The 23,456-nt window shown below is 31.6% G+C and overlaps 2 protein-coding genes across 2 annotated transcripts; both read left to right on the forward strand.

Moving 5' to 3' along the window:
• The first annotated feature begins 12,278 nt into the window (after positions 1-12,278).
• Positions 12,279-13,656, forward strand: LOC123909492. The gene has a single exon (XM_045960334.1). It carries the CDS (start codon positions 12,387-12,389, stop codon positions 13,395-13,397), a length of 1,011 nt encoding a protein of 336 aa, XP_045816290.1. The 5' UTR covers positions 12,279-12,386; the 3' UTR covers positions 13,398-13,656.
• A 5,686-nt stretch (positions 13,657-19,342) lies between these two features.
• On the forward strand, positions 19,343-23,287 carry LOC123908426 (cysteine desulfurase, mitochondrial-like). Its single transcript, XM_045959054.1, has 2 exons — positions 19,343-20,865; positions 22,894-23,287. The coding sequence occupies exon 1, from the start codon at positions 19,483-19,485 to the stop codon at positions 20,857-20,859; it is 1,377 nt and encodes a 458-aa protein (XP_045815010.1). The 5' UTR covers positions 19,343-19,482; the 3' UTR covers positions 20,860-20,865; positions 22,894-23,287.
• The last annotated feature ends 169 nt before the right edge of the window (positions 23,288-23,456 follow it).

Consider the following 23,456-nt stretch of genomic DNA (forward strand, 5'->3'; position numbering starts at 1 on the left):
TTCTCTACCAATTTGGAGAGCAGCTTTGCTCCTTTTCCTCCTTTTCTTTTCATAGATGGATGACATGTGTTAAATATAAATCGAATGGTTGTGATTTAAATGGTAGAATTAAGTATTTATTTTAATAAAACATCAAACCATCTCACTCTGATACTTCCATCTGCTTCCTCTTCATCTCACCGCGCCGCCACCGCCGCCCCCTCGCCGCTGTAAGACCCTAACAAGTTATAGTTGCCATGCTATGTCTCTTCGTCGCTCAGTCTTGCTTCTCGCCAATATGCTCTGTTGTTATTTTGTGTAATTTCATTTTCCCCTTTTTAATTTGAGGATTCAATATGTTCATAAGTGAATTATTTACTGCATTTTTTTAAAATTGATTGTCTTAACCATAACAAAACCAGAAAGAAAAGAAGAATAAGAGTGAACAATATTAAAAAGACTTGATTAATTCAAAAAGAACTTTGTAAGGAGAATAGAGGAAAAAAACTTTATAGTTAGCTTGTCATTATTTTTAATTAGATCTAGAATAACTCTTGAAGATGGCAGAGGAAGAAGAAATGATAAGAATCATTGTAAATTGGGGAAAATTGTATATTGATTGAAGAATGAAAAAGTGAGTTACAATATGCAGTTACAAGTGTATATATACAATGGATCAAGTTCTAACTGCCTATGACGTGGCATAACTAACTCTTAGAGAGACTAAGCTATGCTATATGCTATCCATGGATCTTATTGTATGCACCATCATGTGATTCAAGCAACTTTGCATCTGTAGCGTGAGGCTCAAGTAACTGATCATCACTTTGTTCTTGTGTGGGCTCACTTGTATTTTCTACACTTAATAATAACTGTGAATCAAAGAGGGCCAGATGCTCCTACGGTGTGTGGATGATTGAAGAACGACGCCGCAGGGATGACCAGAGGGGGACGGCGGCGGACGATGCACTGGCTAGAGAAAGATGAAAAACAACCATGAGTTGAGAGGAAGATGATGAACCGGGTTTCTATTTTGATGTTTTATTAAAATAAATACTTAATTCTATACTTTAAATTACAACCATTTGATTTATTTTTAACACATGTCATCCATATGTGAAAAGAAAAGGAGGAAAAGGAGCCTTAAGAAAAGGAGCAAAGCTGCTCTCACCAATTTGTACCTTTTTATTAGGGAAATAACATAATTGCCCCTAGTAGATGTATTTTTATCTCAAAGTTGTGTCTAAATAACATTTCTCTTAACCTAAAAGTTTGTTAACCAATGCCCCGACATTAATTAAGGTGACAAAAAAAGTAATTTTATATTGAAAATAATACTTTATATACTTTTAAAACTTTGACTACACAAATTTTATAACATTTCTTCTAGACATCAGGTAAACAATACTATGTGAATATCTAGTTATATAATCACATCGGAAATTGATGTTTTAATAACAATGTAATGTCAATGGGTCGAGTAAACCCATTTCATCTTAACCTCCATCATTTTCTCTCGTTTTCAAACAATTCAATGGAAAATACTCCCTCCGTCCCAAATTATAAGGGAAAAAAGCCTCTTTTTTTTGTCCCAAATTATAAGGGAAAAAACTCAAATTTGACCAATTTAATTCTAAAGTTCCAGAAATACCCTTAGTTATGTTTTCCAAAACAATTCAATTTATTATGATTACTAGAATTTATTATGGTCAAGAACTTCTTGGTATTAAAATTTGAATTAATGGATGACCCTTCTTTCCCCTCTTTCTTGGTATTGAACCCATTAATTAACCAACTTTACGTATTTCAATTGCTTCATCAACAACATTTATTCCTTTATAGAGTCACTCTAATTAATATTATGATTATCATTTGATTTTTCATGTGATAAGTTAATAAGGGTATTTTTGGAAACAAAATTATGTTTTTGACAAATTTTAGAATATTAAATGATTTTCTTAATAAGTGTGTTTTTTGTTTTTTCCCTTATAATTTGGGACGGAGGGAGTAGGAATTACCAGCAACCCCGACAACAACCTCGAGTATTGAACATACATGTATTCCTTCTACGAATGTATGAATATTTCTTCGATCTTACCGGAACACCTCAAATTCACTTCAACCTCGATTCAGTCAACTTCATAGCATGAGTCGCATGCATCGTCAACAGGTAAATAACATGATGCAATTTAAAAAGAATACCATGACACATAATTTTATTACCCAAGGCTGCGCAGACTTCTTCTTTTAAAAAGAACTAGCAGGACACCCGTGCGTCCGCACGGGAGTCGCGGCGTTGCCGCTCCTCACTTAGTAAGATGAAATGATATAATATTTGGTAAAAAAAATAGAAAAAGAACAATGGTAAAACCATCACAAAAAAACTTTAGGTCTCCGTATTAATTTAGGAATATAAATATAGATAATGTAGAAATTATGAAGAAAAAAAATAGGCTACCTTATTAATATATTAGTAAAAACATAGATGTTGAAAAATCACAAAAAAAACTTATGTCCATGTATTAATATATGAATATAAATATAGTCCCGTAAAAATTATTAAAAAATAGGCAATCATATTAAAATGTTAGTGAAAATATAGGATAGGTCTCGCCACAGTCATCAAAATAATTAGGTCATCGTATTAAATATGAGTATAACCAGAAAAATTGTAAAAAAAATAGACAACTTAATTTTTATTTTATTTTTGTTTCAAACAACTTAATTAATATATAATTAAAAGTATAAGTCCCGTAGAAACCACACAAACAAAAAAGTTTTCATATTAATATATGAGTTTAAATATAGGTCCCGCAGATGTTATAAAAGAATGGGCAAACTTATTAATATGAGTAAAACACATAGGTCCCCATGTATCAAAAAAAAAACGCATAGGTCCCCAGAAATCACACAAAAGATTAAGATCTCGTATTAATATATAATTATAAATATAGGTCTAAAAAAAATAGTAAAAAATTGAAAACTTCACTTGATAACATAAAATAGTAATTTATTGGGAAGTAGATTAAAAGATTAAAAAAATAGAAAGATATAATATTTGGTAAAAAAATAGAAAAAGAACAATGGTAAAACTATCACAAAAAAACCTTATGTCTCCGTATTAATATTTGAATATAAATGATAATGTAGAAATTATGGAAAAATAGGTTACCTTATTAATATATTAGTAAAAACACAGGCCTTGTAAAAACCACCAAAAAATTAGGTCTCTGTATTAAATATATGAGTATAAATATATCCTTTTAAAATTATTAAAAATAGGTAACCTTGTTAATATGTTAGTGAAAATATAGGTCTCACAAAAATCATCAAAATAATTAGGTCACCGTATTAAATATGAGTATAACCCGTAAAATCGTAAAACAAAATGGGCAACTTAATTAATATATAAATAAAAGTATAAGCCCCGTATAAATCACAAAAAAAAAAAGTTTCCATATTAATATATGAGTATTTTATAGGTTCCGTATATGTTATAAAAGAACGGACAAACGTATTAATCGTATTAATATGAGTAAAAAACATAGGTCCCGCATAAACCACATAGAAGATCAGGTTATCGTATATTAATATATGAGTATAAATTTAAGTTCACAAAAAATAGTTAAAAACTGTAAATTTTATTAATAAGAGTAAAAACATAGGCCCTGCGTACGTGTATGATATAAACTGTTGTTGTTTTGTTTGGCACACCTTGTGTCAATCAGGACTCATTATTAATAATAAAATTCATTTTAGTTTGTTCAAAAAAAAAACACAGGCACCGCAGAAATCACACAAAAGATTATATCCTTCTGTTAATGCATGAGTATAAATATATGTCAAGAATGAGCAACCTTATTAATATATTAATAAAAAAAAATATATGGCTCGTAAAAATGAACAAAATAATTAGGTCCTTGTATTAATATTTGATCTAGTATAACCCGTAAAATTATAAAAAAATAAACAACTTTATTAATATATGATTAAAATTATAAGTCTCGTACAAATAAAAAAAAAGATTATCTTATTAATTGATGAGTATAAATATATATAATCTTACATAAATTATTAAAGAACATGAAATCTTATTAATAAGAGGAAAAACATATGCCACTTTTTGCTTTTTCATAGCCGCCCCACAACAACAACATAGAAAACCCTACTTTTTGCTTTTTATTCTTGTTCATCTTTCAAAGAGGGGTGATTTTGGATCAATTTTGATCTAAAATCACCCCTTTTTGATTGTTTTATATTTTTTTTTATTTAAATAAGTGATTTTTCACACATTCTTATGTTTCATTTGAGTTTTCTTTTGTTGTTCTTGTCTGATGTTGTTTTAATCCCGTCTTAGTGCAGAGTTTTTTTGTCTTGAGTTCGCGTCTTGGTACGGTGTCCGGTTTAATTCCGTTGTAGTACAATGTTTGTTTTGTTCAGATTTGCAGATTTGTTCCGATTCAGATTCAGTGCAGATTCACACGTACTCTACTTACTTGAATAAATGAATATTGTTTGTTGTTAGTCTAAAAAAAAAGAAAAACATAGGTCCCGTAGAATTCACACGAAAGATTATGTCCCCATATTAATATATGACTATAACTTGTAAAATTATAAAAAAAATAAACAACTTTACTAATATATGAGTAAAAATATAAGACCCGTAGATATATCCAAAAAAATTAGGTTCCCGTATTAATTTGAATATAACCCGTAAAATTATTTTAAAAAAATAGGCAACATAATATTTTAGTCCTTTTATTTCTCCAATAATTTTCTTCCGCATAGAAAAATCTCATAAGAATGAAAGTCATATCTTTCTTATTATATCTTTCTTGTGTGATTTGTTTATGGTTTTGTTTCTCTGACTCTTTGTAAACTTTTGTAGTCTACCTCGGTACGTCTTGTGTTGGGTAGGTTTTCTATGTTAATATATCTCATTTTGGTTTGTTAAAAAAAATATTAGTCCTTATATCAAAAACAAAAAATCTTTAAAAAAAAAAAACTTCTAAAAAATGTCATTTATTTTTCAACTATTTTCAACTTTGTATTTAATTTTTACTGTTTTTTTTTTTAAACTAAATGTATCATTCACGCGCAACTGTAGAGAATAATCCTCTTGAGGTAACTGACAATTTTTATTATTTTTGTCTCACCATTTTGGTAGAACATAGGCTACCTCTTCGACCAGACAAGAAACCTGTGAAGCAGCTTCCAAGGAGGTTTGCGCCAATTAATTCATATGGCTTAGTGGTAAATCTAATAAGAATTGTAAGTAAAAGGTTAAGGGTTCGATTCCTACTAAGAAATTTTTTAGCATTTTTCTACTAACGTTTTTTAATAAAGACACAAAATAACCCTGAATTGATTATGTGTCAAAAAATGAAAAAGGGGCGAATTAGGAATTTCATAGGTACTTTCTTTTCTTATATAGTAGATTTTTTTACGGAAGTTTTTCAGTTTTTCTCCCACCATATTCTTGTATTAAATTAATTAAATTTATTGAGTTTAACTACAAATTGAAAATTAACTTAATTAAATATTGGATTGAAGTCCATAAATCAAGTTGAGTGAATCTAAAATAACGAAACATAAACAATAAATGATAAAATTACACTAAAGAAAGGGTTGAACTCAAATAAAATATCATAAATAAATGGAAACAACACCATGTACCTCTATATTGTAAAAAAAAAACCATACATTTGTTGTCTTATTTGGTATAATGCACTTATGACGTTGAAATAAAGAATTTCATTGAATCTCTCCTTTTATTTGTACATGAATTTTACTCTCTTATTATAAAAAAGAAAAAATAAATAAACACTTCCCCTTTCTTCTTTTAACTTAACTCGTGTTGATTATATGTTAGTTCCAAAAATATAACAAATTAATTCATATGGCTTAGTGGTAAATCTAATAAGAATTGTAAGTAAAAGGTTAAGGGTTCGATTCCTACTAAGAAATTTTTTAGCATTTTTCTACTAACGTTTTTTAATAAATACACAAAATAACCCTGAATTGATTATGTGTCAAAAAATAAAAAAGGGGCGAATTAGGAATTTCATAGGTACTTTCTTTTCTTATATAGTAGATAAAAAATAAAAGCGCCGCCTAGTCTTGCTCCTTCTCAAACCCTCGCCACTGATCCCTACACCCACCACCGATCCTAGCTCTTCATCTCCCTCTCTAAATGAAACTAATCCAACCATATGGAAACCTCTTGATGCCATAGTTCTGCGGTGGATTTATGGTACCATATCCACTGACCTTCTCCATGTGACTCTACCACACAAACAGCTTGGAAACGTCTCTTCAACATCTTCTTTGACAACAAGAATTCCCTCGCGTCACCATGGAGCAATTTTGTGATACCATAACAGAATTATGTCTCCGGTGTTTCATTATACAATAATTACATGATATTGAATGGGGCCTAATTATTCTCTAACTAAGGACCTGTTCGGATTCGGCTTATTTTTGAGCTTATGCAAATAAATAAAGTTTTATGTTAATTTATAAGTTTTCACTAATAAAAATTATATTTTTACAAACTATTTTCTCATAAACTACCTTAAAAAGTTTATAATAATGTATAAAAACTTATTTAATTACATTAGCTATTTTGCATAAACTTAAAAATAAGACAATCCAAACGTACCCTAAATATAGAAAATACTGATAATTTATACGATGAATATTTTATATTCTTTTTTTTTTTTGGTACAAGAATATTTTATATTCTTTTTTTTTTGGTACAAGAATATTTTATATTCTTTTTTTTTTGAAGCATTTATATTCTTTTTTTTAATCAAACAAACTTAATGCATTTTATTAACTATTACATGTTCGATACATAGCGGAGGCATAAGTTATGGTGCATAAGAAAGGTTTATGCACACCATGCATAAACACCCCAGATTGCTTAGCGCGCCCCTAGTTTGCTTAATGCGCCCCCCAGTTTGCTTAGCGCACCCCTCCAGATTGCTTACCACCCCCCAAATTACTTAGCGCGCCCCCCAAATTGTTAAGTGCGCCCCCCACCCCCAACATAAATAACACAAAACCATTCCACAAGCAGAATGGTTTTGAATTACAACCCTCTAAAATTATTCGACAGTAAAAATGATTTTGGCATTATAAGTACATCTAATGTGAAACCATTCCACAACAAAAATGGTTTTGGGGGACGCGCGAGAAAATTTGGGGGGTGCGTAAGAAATATGATGATAAGAAAATGATAGGAAATAATTATACCTTCAATCACAGGTTTTGTGGATTGTGAAGGGGATGATTCTCTATCCGAAGCTGCATAAAAGATAAAAAAAAATGAAATATTATGTCAAAGAAATATAATGATAAGAAAATGATAGGAAATAATTATACCTTCAATCACAGGTTCTGTGGATTGTGAAGGGGATGATTCTCTACTTGATGAACCACCCTCTGAATGAGTAACCACCTCAGTTGCTTCATCATCGACATGGTGGACATGGTGGGTGGGGCTTGCGGTCTCTAGAACCTGAAAAGCAGAAGAAACAAAGTCAAATGCATTGACGTTAATATCATAAACCGATTGTCCTTCAACTTAATTTCATAATCAACAAAGTCAAATGCATTGACGTTAATGTCAACATCATGAAAGCCAAATTATTTTTTAAAAACATATGGCTTATGGTGTACCACATGATTATGGCAAAACAACAGTATTGACTATTGAAAGCAAAAAAATCAGAATCATATTTTATTTGTGTTTCATGCCGGTTACGAATGTGTATAAAGAAAAAAGCAGACCTGCACATAATTTATAATTAAAAAATAAAATAAAATCAAACCTGCTCATAATTCACGAGCTGCCCATCATAGGAAAAACCCTCTTTGATAAGGAACATGTTTCTTTCCACCCACCGGTCATTGTAAGGCTTGTAACATTTGGTAGACCTCCAATCTTTATCTTTTTTCGGGCCTCTTTTCTGCAGTTTGACATCTTTTAATTTAGTAAGGTCTGTTCTCACCTATTCCTTCTCCAACCCCAACTGTCTCCAGCAAACATCTACAAGGTGTTTTGCGATATTTTCAAAGCAAATGGAATATACTTTCGCATATACCATCCAGGTTTGATGTTCGAGTTCATTGGGCAAACCACAACCATCCCTCTTATAAGGGCACCAATCCACCTGTAAGAAATAAAAATAATTAATTATACATATATATATATATATATATATATATATATATATATATATATATATATATATTCTTGTTATCAGTTGCACGAAGAATTCCTAATCAACCTTTTTTAAAAAAAATCAACAGATTCTGTTTTGTACAGCTCATAGCTGATTGTAAATAATAATTAGTTGTCCTCTTCTGTCTTTACCATATTTAGAATTAGCATTAGCATTTACAGGAAGAATAATTGCCCTGATTCTCAGGCTAGATTAGTGCTTATTGTTCTGTCCATTGTATTCTATAAATACTTTTCATGTATTATTTACTAGATTATCAAGGAAATACAGATTGTTATTTCTTTACTAACTATTGTGCAACTAGTTACAGTTGGTTATACAATGTGTATAAAATTGTTCCTATGTATATTGAGCCTTAGATATTATATACTCTTAACAAGTACAATCCACCTTTGAGATGTAGGAAACTTACATTTTCATTCTTAACGTTCGAAAGCTGCTCTGAGAAGATTTCCACGTTAGTAAGAGTGTTCTTCCTAAGTTTCGCATGTGATATTTCCACCCAACCCACCATCAAAGGAAATCCAAATGGTGTACGAAAACCATACAAATTGCGGAGGCATGCGAATCTTTCAAATGCAAATACCTACAAGAAAAACAAAAAGAAAAAGATAAGCATTTGTGTTGTATCCCTCCACCCTAACATCAAAGGAAATATAGATGTTGTATACATATTGATAAATGTCTTACCATCAGAGCATATGTAAAACCGCTCAACGTTCTTGTTTCACCACTACATAATTTTCTCATCGAAACTTTGAGGGTAGCAAGCACGGCTGCCCCCCAAGCGTAACTATCTATACGATCTATATCTAGAAAAGGTAAATAGATGTAAGAAATAGTATTAGAAGATGGAGTGTTTAAAAGAACTTCTCCTAATAAGTATAAGAGGTAGGCCTTAACATGTGAAGCTAAATTCTCATCAGAAATAGTACTATCCTTGAATTTAGCTCTTAATTTGCCTAAATCTATGTCAAAGGATTGCTTGTCCCTTTTAGTAACCAGTAGCAAATCCTTAGCTTCGGCTTCAGTTATTGACAAATGTTCGGCAATTGTTGCAGTAGCATTCTTGTGTTCAACTCCTGAAACCTGCACATCCGCGTGTTTAATTTCTGTTAAGTCCGCGTGTTCAATTTCTGTTAAGTGAAAGAAATGAAATAAAATTAAAAAAAAATAAATATATATATCTGCTTCCCATCAATGGGAAGTCCTGTTATATAGAGGATATCTTCAAGACCGATATCAAGCACAACATCCCCAAACTTAAAGTATTCTCCATCCGTGTTATAAAATTCAAGTAAGGCAGCGAGCATCTGCAAAGGGATCTTAATTTGATTGGCGTTGGACAATTGCACGAAATACTTGAAACAAGTTTTTTCAACTTCATTCTTTAATTTCATATCTGGAACCCACGAAGTAAACGTGTTTAAATGCATACAATTCTTTCCGAGATCCATTTGAGTACCTGCACAAATTCATTTATTCAGTATATGAATGCGCAAAACATATAAACATCGCAGATATTTATACTTAGGATTTTCAACAATTTTTGCGTTCTAATTTATTAACCTTTTCGGTGTTGGAATAAATTATTTATTTTAAAACAGTGTCTCAGTTGCTAGAGGGCTATAACAAGAAAATTAGGCGAGTTAACAACTTACACATTTTATTCAACTTACAACAAATCACATCAGATGAAGAAACAACATTCCTCAAATGCCAGCCACAAATACAACCAAACACTAAAGTCTAAACACCATTTCATAGCAGCAAAAACAAGACTAATTGAATTAAACATTTGATTATTTTCGGTCAATAATAGGGTTTCACAGTTCCTAATTTCACAACCCGTTCGCAAAATCATAATACAGAGGGCTATAACAAGAAAATTAGGCGAGTTATATATATATATATATATATAGGGTTTGTTAATTTATACCCACCTAAAAACATGAAGGTCTAAATTAGCAAGGTGCACTATCAAATGTTAGTTGGTTCAGTGGTGATTGCGCTGAACTTGGTAGGGAGGACCACGGTTCGATCCCCGCAACTGCATTTGGGAGGGGATTGGAACCAATTGACGCCATAACTTGCCCCGAACTCTCGACTACTAGGACCCCCTTCCCCTAAGAACCAGAGGGTTAAAACAAAAAAAAATTAGCAAAGTGCACATTTTCACTTTGGACAAAAAAAATCTTGACATGTAGTTATTTTACACTAAAATATTAAGGGTTAGTTGGATAAATATTACTAAATGTTTATGCACTCATTTACTAATTTAGACCCACTTAATTATAAATATAAACAACCTAAATAAACAACCTAAAAAATAAAAAATACGATTTTACACAAACCAAACATAATAGCTTATTAAGTATGTGAAAGTGATTCAATGGCTGCAGTGATTTTCTTTTGTCTAAAGTGAAAAGGTGCATGTTGCTAATTTAGACCTTCATATTTAAGTGGGTCTAAATTAACAATAAAACAACTCATTAAAAAAACCAAGGCTTAAATATGATATTAGTCACTATATGTTCCCGATTTTTTTGTTTTAGTCCCTGTATTTTTTTTTAAAACAGTTCCTACATGTCCAATTCCTTCTGGTTTTCGTCCCTCCCCTATCAAAAATGCTGATGTGACTAATGACATGACATGTGGCATGCTGACGTAGCAAATGAAGGTTTAAAACAAAAAAAAAGTTATTATCGAAGGACCAAAACCAAAAAATAAAGTTTAAAATCCCTAATATTAAAAAAAAATTGTTTTTAGTTTAACGTTTTTTAATTTTAAAAATAAATAAAAAAACAATTTTTTTTACGTAAGACAAATTATATTATTAACAACTTGTTAGTGCCTTGATGGTCACTTGTTATTAGTTTATGCAATATTAAGGCTCCGTTTGGATTAACTTATTTTTGAGCTTATTCAAACAACTTATACAATATAAATTAGGTTTTATGCTATTTTATATATGTTCACACTAGTGAAAATTGTATTTTATAAGCTATTTTATCATAAACTACCTTGACAAACTTATAATACTCCCTATTAGTGAATTAAAATAAAGGTATAATAGGAAAATAAGGTGCAAAAATACACTTTCTTAATATTTTTTTTCTTTCTAAAATGTCAAGTAATTTGAAACGAAGGAAGTAATACATAAAAATTGCATAAGCTGTTTGCATAAACTCAAAAATAAGCTAATTCAAACGGGGCCTAAGTTGATGTGCAATTTTAAGCACACTGTCATTATAGCCAGATTTTTTAGCATGTCCTAAACCAATTTTAGTACACCGTGAACAAGTTTTTACACTATAGTCTTATGAATTTTAAATTTTAACACTCTTATATATATATATATATATATATATATATAATATTTTTTTTCTATTTGAAAAAAATTGGTTTTTTTAAAAGTAAAAAATTGTTTTTTTTTTTAAAAAAAATAATAATTTAGGAATTTTGTTTTTTTGGTTTTGGTCATTCATTAAATTTTTTTTTTTTTGGTCCTTCATTTGCCACGTCAGCATGTCATATGTTATGCCGTTAGCCACATCAGCATTTTTGAGAAGGGAGGGACGAAAACCAAAAGAAATTGGACATTCAGGAACTGTTTAAAAAAAAAACATACAGGAACTAAAACCAAAAAAACAGGAAAATACAGGGACCAATGTGATATTTAAGAAAAAATAATTTGAAATTTCCTTATATAATTTGAAACAATAAAACAATTTTTTTTCTAATACGAATGGAGTAACATTTTTTTTTTCTAATACGAATGAACTAATACGAATGGAGTAACATTTTTTTCTTATATAATTTGAAACAATAAAACAATTGTTTTTTCTTTTATAAATGGATTGAATATTTCCTTTTAAACTTTCTTTTACTATCCAAACAAATCATTGAAAAAAACAAACACTACCATATAAATTTTTTTATTTTATCATATTGTTTTATCAAACAGATATGAGTAACAATCCTATTCAAAGTCAAACACATAATAAACACACACCTTCTCTCTCTAAATCTAAATCTTAATTATAAGTACACAACAAACACCTCATTATTCTCTCTCCCAAACACACATTACTAATGTGAGATGTGATTACTACGTAACGTAACTAGTAACGCCATCACTCATCTCATCTTTCAACAATGACCACCACCACCACCTTCAATCACAATCAAACAACAACAACAACAAAATCATCATCAATTTCGTCAAAACCACCTAGACCAAAACGAAGAATATGTTTCTCATTCACAACATATGCAAACAACCTAATCCAACATCTCAAATCATCCAACATCATAATCGAAAAAGGACTTACCGAATCGGAATTCTCACTTCTCAAATCAAAATTCAATCTCAATTTCCCACCTGACCTTCGAACAATTCTCCAACAAGGTCTTCCAATCTCACCAGGTTTTCCCAATTGGCGTTCTTCATCAAAACAACAAATCAAAATTCTTCTTAATCTTCCAGTTTCATCCATACTAAGACGTGTTAAAAATAACCGTTTCTGGCATCCTTCCTGGGGTCCACTCCCGAAAGATCCAGTATCAGCTGCGGAGAAGATTTTATCTGATGCTCCGCAGCTTGTTCCGGTCTTTCGGCATTGTTATATAAGTTGTTCTCCTAATTTTGTTGGGAATCCTGTTTTTTACATTGATCATGGTGGTGATGTTAGATTGGTGAGTAATGATGTTGTTGGATTTTTTCGGGATTCGGGTTTTTTGAAAAGCATTGAGAATGAGGATGAGATGGATCCGGTTTGGGCGGCGAGGGAGGCGAGGAGGATTGAGGTATGGTCGGAGGTGGCGGATGGGAGAGGGGAGAGAGGGTGGAAGTGGTGGTGGGATGATCGGAAGAGAGAATTTGGTGGGTGTATGGATGGTGTTTTGCGGAGGTTGAGGGAAGGTGGTTGGAAAGAAGAAGAGATACGTGAAATGATGATGAATGAAGATGATGAAGAAAAAGAGAAGCGTGAGGAGCACGTGAGTGTTTTGGCATTGACATTATTGCGTGCGGGATGGAGCACGGAAGATGTGGTGTACTCTCTTGGGGTTGATGTAGGAAAATCATGGTTGGATTTGGATTTTGAATCGGAAGAAGAAGATGCCGCCGCCACCGCCGTTGTCGGCGTCAATAAGAATAAGCGATGAGCGTGTGGCATTTTGTGACTTGTTAGTCAAATTAGAGGTCACCATACTTTATTTATTTATTTTGTGAATATTTTTTTTTGTAATTAAACTAATAGTAGTAGTAGTAGTAATAGTATATTAGTAGTAGAATATAAAAAGATGATATTCGATTTTGGTAGAAAACAAAATTGTGGGGCAAAATGGATTGGTGTTTGGCTTTGGCAACACATATTTTGTAGTTTTTTTTTTATATGACTACATTCATACAATAAATTGATTATTATTTTAATTTATATAATTAATGGTTGAGTTGAATTTTTTAATTTGGTCAAAAATGTCAATTTTTTTAATTGTATTTGTTTATCTTTGGGTGGAACTTATTAAAATCATTAAAAAAGGTAAATAATATGAGGTGAATTCATGAATTTTGTTGAATGAATCAAAGTTTTAGTGTAACTAGCGGTTGTGTGAGTTGGTATTCAATAAAAAAAAATTATGTGCAAACTTTGAAGATTTGTTGGGAAATTTGTTTGTATTGATTAGATTTTATTACTGCTTTCTCTATTATTAGATCATGTTTATAATTTAGTGGACAAAGTTTTGTGGAATATATATGGAGGAAGAAAAGTTCAATTTAATTTGGGTGGTTTGTGTTTAAGCTATTTGGAGATTATGCAATGACATTAGATTTCATCAACAATAGTTGAATGTATTTTTGTCTCAAAAATAGTTCATTGTATTTATTACTATTTATTTCCTTTTGGAAACGGAATTCCTCATTTTCTGCCATGAAAAGAGAATGGAATCAAAGCAATTTACATGGATGTATGAGTTTCAGTTTCTAACTTGTCAAACTTGTTGAACCATATATAATTGTACAGTACAATGTAATGTAACTCGTTTAGTTTTGCCTTACGTTAATTACCGAAGCAGTTTAGAGGGGTTATTAAGTTTAGTCCAATTTGGGGTTATTAAGTTTATTTCTAGAAGATCGATTTTGTGCAAATTCAGTCATGCAAAACATGGAGTTTGACTACCGACCAACAGAAAATGGTGCCCAATTTATGCTAAGTGACAACTGCTGACACACTTGGCTTAAATGTATAATTTTTGTTTCACTATTTTATTTAGTTCTTTTACTTTTTTTTTACAAACATAAACTCTTACTATCATTTTTTTATATACTGTAATAAGTTTTCAATAGAAAGAGGTATCTCTTAAATAGGTAGTCCCTCCGTCCTAATTTGATTGATATAGTTGACTGTTTCACGCATGCCGAATACTTATCGAGACGAATCAAACAACATCTTATATGCTAATATTTGTTTTTGTTTATTAGTAGAAAAATAAAGTCAAAACAACATGTGTAAATAGTGCATAACAATCAACTGTGTCAATCAAATTGAGACGGAAGTAACAGTTCTTTTACTTCTAAATTTTAATTTTATCTTCATATTAGTGATATCACATGTTGACTAACGTCAATTAAAATTTAAACCATTCAATTTGATTCAATTTCTAAAGCATTGATTTCAATTCACTCATCGAGATAATATATGTTCACTTTCCATTTAAATTTATGGGTAAATAGAGTTTTACCCCCTGCAAAATAAGCCAATTTTGTATTACCCTCTGCAAAAAAAAAACTTGGGATTACCCCCCTGCAATATGAAGATTCTCTCTTTTTACCCCCTACTTGACAACTTGGCATAAAATCTTTATTTTTTATGAGGTGGCATGCATATGTGGCATTTATTTTATTTTTATTTTTTTAATTTGCACATGTCATTTTTATTATTAAATAAATTGGTGACAAATATTTAAAAAATTCCACTTAATTAGTTTTTAAAAAAATAAAAAATATTGTGTCAAAAAAAATTATTAAAAATAAAATATGTTAATTCAAAAAGATATGTTAATCCATTGTTTCAAACGCAAAAAAAAAAAAAAAAAAAAAAACTCACAATCTTTTCCTGTAACATAACACAAATCTTTCTCCTTCTCATTCTTCTTCTCAAAACCCAAAATTATTTTTTCTCTAACACAAACTCAGAATCCCAGAATCCTTTTTCTCTAAAATAAAACCTAGAAATCCGCCGAATCACTCCGCCGAATTCGTCGAAACAAATGATTGATGAAGAACAAAGGCATGAACTAGGAACCGGATTTCCTATAAAGGCAGAAACTGGGTTTTTGAATTTATGGGTTAGGGATTGAATTGATGGGATGAAGAATTGGGAAGAAGAATTATGTTTTTGGGTTAGGAAGAAATTGGGTTGTTGCAAAGAGATGAAGAATAGAAGAACAAAAGAAATTTATGATTATGTTTCTTGGTGGTGTTGATGATTTTGTTGATGTTGTTGTTGTTCTTGGTGGTGTTGATGTTGTTCTTGTTGAATGATGAAAGTTATCATGGTAGGGATGAAGGGAAAATTAGAAAAGAATTTATTATTATTTTTTTAATTTTTAGTTTATTTAATAATAAAAATGACATGTGCAAATTTAAAAAAATAAAAAATGAATAAATGCCACATATGCATGCCACCTCATAAAAAATAAAGATTCTATGCCAAGTTGTCAAGCAGGGGGTAAAAAGAGAGAATCTTCATATTATAGGGGGGTAATCCCAAGTTTTTTTTTTGCAGGGGGGTAATGCAAAATTAGCTTATTTTGCAGGGGGTAAAACCCTATTTATCCTAAATTTATTATAATTTTACATTTATACAACTTCTTTCCATTTCAATTTTTCCTTTTTTTTTTTTTTTTTTTCTCTGACTGACTGGTGTTCAATTTTTCCTTTTATGATTTTTTTTTGTTAAATATGTTTTTGGTTCCTATAATTTTTCAGAATTTTCATTTTAATCCCTAGAGATTTTTTCACACTTTTTTTCCTGAAGTTTTCTTTAATGTTCAATATCACCCCCAATATTATGCAAAAAATCTTCACCTTTCCATCACCATTTTCTTAATCTGAAAGAATTAGATTAGGGACAACTCTTGATAAATGGAATTCTTTTTTTTTTTTTTTAGGTGAAAGATTATACGGAAGATCGAAGAATATACATGGGTTGCTCATCGGAAGATCGAATTTTTTCTAGTTCAAATTTGAAAAAAAAATTCGGAAAACACATTTCGAAGTTGTTTTCAAAGGCAAAAAAATTCGGAAAACGCATTACGAATTTGTTAACCAAGGGCAAAAATGAAAAAATGGGGGGTAGAGGAGAACTATAGTGGGTGGGATGAGAAATTTTTGAAACCACCATTGTAATTTTGGCCCAGTTCAGGATCTAATGGGCTTCTCTTGATTAAAAAAAATTAGTTTTATTAAAAAATAAAAATGATGTCGCACAATTTAATGAGTTAAAAACCAGCTCAAGGGACGGGGTGGATCAAATGCAACATTGATCCAGGCTTTTTCGTGGAGGAAAGTATCACATCTTTAACATGATGTTCCAAGAATGCAATAAGCAAGTTTTTGAAGGAACAAACTAAATGGATAAATGTCAAGCCATTATTGAAGGAGAAGGAACAACCCTTCTTGAAGCAATTTCATTTACAAATTGATGGGATAACATCATATTTGAAAGTGATTCACAAATTTTGGTTGATTTTTTTTTCTTTTCTGTTTTTGGTACATGAAGAGGATCTTGGTTGATTTTATTCATGCTAATTAAGTAAGAGTTTTATATCATCATTAATAGAATTACAAAGAAATCAAAAGGAGAACAAAAATTCCCATAACACAAGCTACTAACAAATGACTAAACTGATGCAGACAAACCTCAAAAAACAACATGTTTTCATCTAAAGAAACTCCATAATTAGCCAATGGTGATATGGAAAGGTTACTATTTTTCAAGAGACATCCAATGATAAATGGAAAGATTACTATTTTTACCACCAATTCCAATCCAAAGTCAAGAGACATCTAATCTTTGCTATCAACGATCTTTCCATCAGACTCCGGTCTCTGCCGCTATTAAGCACCATTCACCACCTAAAGATAATCCACTCCAAACCCCCCTTTTTTTTGTTGTTGTATAAATTGGATTTTCTGCGTGTAATTGTAAAAACTAATTTATTTAACATTATGATCCTCAAAAACACAATTAGATGATGTTAGTTTCTTTTAATTTATAAAAAAAAAATCCTAAATATGATATCTGTCTTAGGCTTTGTTTCGTAAAAAAAAAAACTTATAAGCTCATATGACAAAAAAACACTGTTTATTAAACATATACAGAAAGAGTTTATAGCTTATTTTACTAATTTATAGCTTATTTTCAAACGCTGTTTCAAGTTGCTTCTGAGCTTATAGCTGATCATTTTTCATTTCAATTTTACCTTTGACATCTTACTTGAAAAAAATTAAATATTAATTAAACATATTTGTTATGTCAATTCATACTAATAAAATAATTCAACCGTTAATTTTACCAAACATTACAAATTTAATAAGTTAACTTATCCGCTATAAAATAAAAACTAACTTATAAACTATTCATTATAAATTCATGGTTTTTTCTAATCTACACTTTCATAAATTGAGGGTATATACTCATCAACCAATGAGAATAAGCTATATGTAAATCCACATGTGCAAATTCAAAAATTTGTTACAAGTTTATTGTAGGTACCATATGTAAATCCACTCGTTTGGTTTGTTCTTATTGGTTTTTTCTCATGTAAATTCATTCGTTATAAACTAACTTATCAACTATCCGCTATTTTTTATGAAATGCTTAAACAAAACATTAGTGTTAATTTCATTTATACGATAGAGCTAGAAAGAATGAGTATATCTCGTGTCCACAAATCCAAGTTCAGCTGACAGAAATGTCGAAATTATTCGTATCGGACATTGGGTTCGGTGTTCGAATTCCGGTCACTACATTTTTTTTTTTTTGGTGAATCGATCACTACATTTTATATGTGTGACTTTCAATGACTTTTTCATTTTGTTTATTAAAAAATATATATATATATATCTCACGGTTTTAAGTCCATAGACGCGTCGAAAAATTATCCATCAATTTAATTTTGTTGGTCTTAAGTACGACAACAACACAACTGATCTATATATATAATTCCTAGATAGTTCTCCTACTATCCATCTTAACCCTAATCCACATCACCCACTTACATCCAATTAAATCACACAATAATGCCACATCACTTCCTTATATTATATCATTTTCATCTCTTTTTTTTTGTTTCCACATCACTTCCTTATATTATATCATTCTCATCTCTATTTTTTTTTTATATTATATCAATCTCATAATAAATAATAAAGAATCATGTTTCTTCAATTATCCAAAAATTGATGTCACAAGATGTTACAATTTTCTACATTATTATTGAATTATACCTCTCCAATTATCCAAAAATTGATGTCACAAGATGTTACACTTTTCTACATTATTATAACATTTCTTAGTGACAATGAAGATGAACATAGTTGGATTCTCTTTCAACATTTATCCCATTTAAATGTCAACCGTTTTCATAGAAACAACAAAGAGTTTATAATTTAGTCACACAAAAATATACGAAGAGTGTATACATTATTGACTTAATTACATTATAATTTTAGAGAAGAGTGAAGGTTATGCAAAAAGTTAGGTTATGGGATTGAAATATATAATAACCATTATCATTATCATATTTCATTCAATTTTAGTGTGTCGCCTATGCGTTGCACTATTGCATTGGCTGGCGCACCCCACAAAAAAAAAAATCATTCAATTTTGATGGTCCGCACTCATTCTCTATACATATAGGTATATATATTGGTTGGAGGAAGTGATAAGTACATCACTTTTATATTATTATTATTATTATTATTATTATTATTTTCATTTTATAATACTTATTGTTACAATTTATACGAATAATTTTTCAACATTATAATATAAAATACCACATAACACCTGTGCATCGCACGGGTGTGGGACTAGTTTTATTAAAAAAACAAAAACCTAATTTAATCAAAATCCCTCAAACTTGGGAAACCCTTGTTCCTCATTGCTCATTCTTCTTCTTCAACCAAAAAAATCCACTCTTTCTCACTTCCAATTTCCCAAATCAAACCTAACTTTCTCAAATGACTTCAAAGTTACTCACTTCAATCCTCCGTAACCACCTCACCAAAAAACCCAATCTCCTCCGCCGCCAACCGTTTTCCACAGCGGCGGCAGAAGCCTTATCAGACCCCCCTCAAAACCATGAAGAAACCACCTCCGGAATCACCATGAAAGGTGTCAAAATCGCCGGCAGACCACTTTACCTCGATGTTCAAGCAACATCACCTGTCGACCCACGTGTCCTCGACGCTATGCTCCCTTTCTATCTCTCACGGTACGGAAACCCTCACTCTCGTACCCATTTTTACGGTTGGGAATCCGATAACGCCGTCGAACACGCTCGTTCGCAGGTTGCTTCGTTGATCAATGCTTCCCCTAAAGAAATTGTTTTTACATCTGGTGCTACTGAATCGAATAATATTTCAATTAAGGGTGTTATGCATTTTTATAAGGAGAAGAAAAAACATGTGATAACTTTGCAAACTGAGCATAAGTGTGTGCTTGATTCGTGTCGGCATCTTCAACAAGAGGGTTTTGATGTTACTTATCTTCCTGTTGAGAAGGATGGGTTGGTTGATTTGGAGAAGTTGAAATCGGCTATTAGGCCGGATACTGGACTTGTTTCTATTATGGCTGTGAATAATGAGATTGGTGTTGTTCAACCTATGGAAGAAATTGGGAAAATTTGTAAGGAGTTTAATGTTCCTTTTCATACTGATGCAGCTCAGGCTTTAGGGAAGATTGTTATTGATGTTGATAAGTGGAATGTGAGTTTGATGTCATTGAGTGGTCATAAGATTTATGCGCCGAAAGGGATTGGAGCGTTGTATCTTAGACGGAGGCCTAGGATTCGTGTTGAGCCGCAGATGAATGGTGGTGGACAAGAGAGAGGGATCAGGAGTGGGACTTTGCCTACTCCTTTGGTTGTTGGGATGGGTGCTGCTTGTGAGGTTGCTATGAAGGAGATGGAATATGATGAGAAGAGGATTTCGGCGTTGCAACAGAGGTTACTTAATGGGATTAGAAGTAAGCTTGATGGGGTTGAGGTGAATGGGAGTATGGAAAGTCGATATGTTGGGAATCTTAATTTGTCGTTTGCTTATGTTGAAGGGGAGAGTTTGCTTATGGGATTGAAGGAGGTTGCTGTTTCTAGTGGTAGTGCTTGTACTAGTGCTAGTTTAGAGCCTTCTTATGTTTTGAGGGCGTTGGGAGTGGAAGAGGATATGGCTCATACTTCTATTAGGTTTGGTATTGGGAGGTTCACTACTGAGGAGGAAATTGACAGGGCGATTCATCTCACAGTTCATCAAGTCGAGAAGTTGAGGGAAATGAGTCCACTTTATGAAATGGTGAAGGAAGGTATCAACATCAAGGATATTCAATGGTCGCAGCACTGATTATTGGTCAGTTTTTGGCTGCCTTTTTGAGTTGTTTTGAAATTACCTGTAGTAGTATTTTAGGATGAAGCATGCTCATATATGGTTATGTATAATAATAAGTTACCTAAATTAAGTTGTGATGACAGAACTGAATAAAAACTCATGTTAATAACCTATTGTCAAGTTTTCTTTTAGTTTGTTTGCTTTGTGCCTTGCTGAATTTGGAAGATGTATTCCCCATTACATATGGTGTATTCTTGTTTTCTCGTTAATTCAATTTTTCATTCTGTTCAATTGTTATCTACATATCAGATAAAATAAGTGAACAAATCAGTGAATTATAAATAAATACCCTGCTGTTCGGCTCATTTTAGTCAATATCTACGAAATGTTTTCTGTATTTTGAAACTCTTCAATGCACCGTGAATTGTTTTCTGTGTGTGAGAGAGTGCAGTTTCTAGAGTTTTTATTTTTCCTTTCTGTGAGGCATGTATAAAAAATGGTGGCATGTTGATAGTGTAAAAGCTTTTAGGTAATATATTTGTTGTCTATCTTTGGCATAGACCGTAGTTGGTGGACATTGACAGACAGAAGTTTGAGTGTGTGATGATATAGAATATAGGGGAACTAGAGCAGTAAGAGTGTAAGACTAGTTAGAGCAGTTAGTTAGTTAGTTAGTTAGAGGAGTATTTTGTATAAATAGGTGGATACAAAGATAGAGAGGAAGCATTTAGTATTGTAAACATTTATAAATAGAGAAGTGACTGTGTTGTAGAAGGCAAACCCTCGAGGAGATTGTAAGGGCCCATGTACTTCCCTTGTTTCATGTTTTTATTTTCACTTCAACTAATAATCGTAAGAAATACTTTCCTCACCATCTTCTTTTACAATTTTTGAAAACAGATAAAGCATTTAGTTTGAAAATGCCAAAACATTGTTTTTCATTATTTTTGAAAATGCATTCTTCCTAGTTTGCTTTCTACCTTCTCTATATCTCATGTATTCACTACACGAGTCTTTTGACAATTTAAAATGAACATGCATTTTATAAAATGAAAACTTTAGATGTGTTCATATTGTAAATGAGACCTAAACATTTAGTAATAGAGCAGTGACTATGTTGTAGAAAGGGGAAACCCTTGGAGGAGAGTATATCTCTCTTCGAAATAGGGATATGCAAAAAAACTGGTCCACAAGAACCATTTTACAAAACCCGGTGCACCTATTTAAAAAGCCCAAATTGTTTTTCATATAAACTGGCCCAGTCTCTTTCCATTTAAACCACAAATAACCAGTACGCAGATTAAAAACCAATACCCAAAAGACAAAACCTACTGTACTCTCCAAAAGGCACATAATATGCTCTCAGCCGCCATCATGTCACTCCCACCTGCGCCAGTGCTTCATCTAATTTGTTCCCTTTCGCGCAGTTTTGTTAAATAGTGGCACTATTGCACAGAGGAATTTGAACAAATCGTTGTTGTCACACGAGGCACTGTTTAGTACAAAACATTGTGAAATAGCAGCTACAACGGTGCTATAGCACTGTTGCACAGTGGAATTTGAATAAACCGCTGTTTTCCGCCATCTGGAAATGACAGCATCCCTTTCTTGTCATTTCTCTTTTAGAAGAAATCTGCAGTTGCCGGGAAATTGGAAACAAAGGCAGTGTCATAGATACTTAGTTCTGAACCGTTGATGGAGTCTGAAAGTAACAGAGAAATCATTGGATTGGAAACCATGTTTTAATCAAAAACTGGTTCTGAACTGGGTCCAAACCGGTTTGAAGCTGTTTCACACATCGAGTATGGTTTTCTATAATACCGATTCGGTTTATCAAACCTGAACCAAAAAGTTGATTGATTTCTGTGGTTTGGTTAACCATGCACAGTCCTACCTCCAAGGGTTTCCTCTTCACTGCTCTATTACTAGATGTTTACAACACTAAACGTTTTCTCTCTATCTTTGTATCTTACTATTTATACAACATATTCCTCTAACTAACTAACTGCTCTAATTACTTTAATTACTCTTTATTCTACATCCTAACAGAGTGCAGCAAGCGCGGAAGCTAACTGGGAATGCTTTGGTGTTATGGGACAGTATGGTATTTTGGAGAATGTTATTCCTTCATCTATGAAGTCTCCAATCAATGATGTTTATGAAGTACAAGAATAGCATTGGGCTTTTGTTTGTTGAGGAGGATTAAAAAAATGGTGCAAGTGGGAGCTTGAGTGATTTGGTGAAAATAGTGCAAGTGAATCTGAGGCCAAAATTTTCTGTTCTCTGTTACTCTCTAGTGTATTTTAAATTAATGAAACAACTTAAAGCAGCTTGTGAACACATGTCGCCATTTTCTAGTAGGAATGAAATCAAATAAAAACAGAATTTGTATTAACAAAGTGAATGTGAAAGATAAATCAAAGCAGTCTGACATTACCATTCATTTCTTGTTCTTGCTTCTTTACATTGTCAATCTGGTTATGATTATTCTGTGTTTTTGTATATTATAAAGATGAATGGCCAAATGGATTGTTAGTGGTTTATAGGTAAAACTACTTAGAATTCTCTCCTTTTGGAATTCCTTGACTACTTAGGAAAAAACAATTTAAATC

This window comes from Trifolium pratense, linkage group LG2 (assembly GCF_020283565.1).
Source record: "Trifolium pratense cultivar HEN17-A07 linkage group LG2, ARS_RC_1.1, whole genome shotgun sequence".
Taxonomy (NCBI): Eukaryota; Viridiplantae; Streptophyta; class Magnoliopsida; order Fabales; family Fabaceae; genus Trifolium; species Trifolium pratense.

Coding starts and splice junctions, on each gene's coding strand:
- LOC123909492 (XM_045960334.1), top strand. CDS start 12,387: ATGACCACCACCACCACCTTCAATCACAATCAAACAACAACAACAACA.
- LOC123908426 (XM_045959054.1), top strand. CDS start 19,483: ATGACTTCAAAGTTACTCACTTCAATCCTCCGTAACCACCTCACCAAA.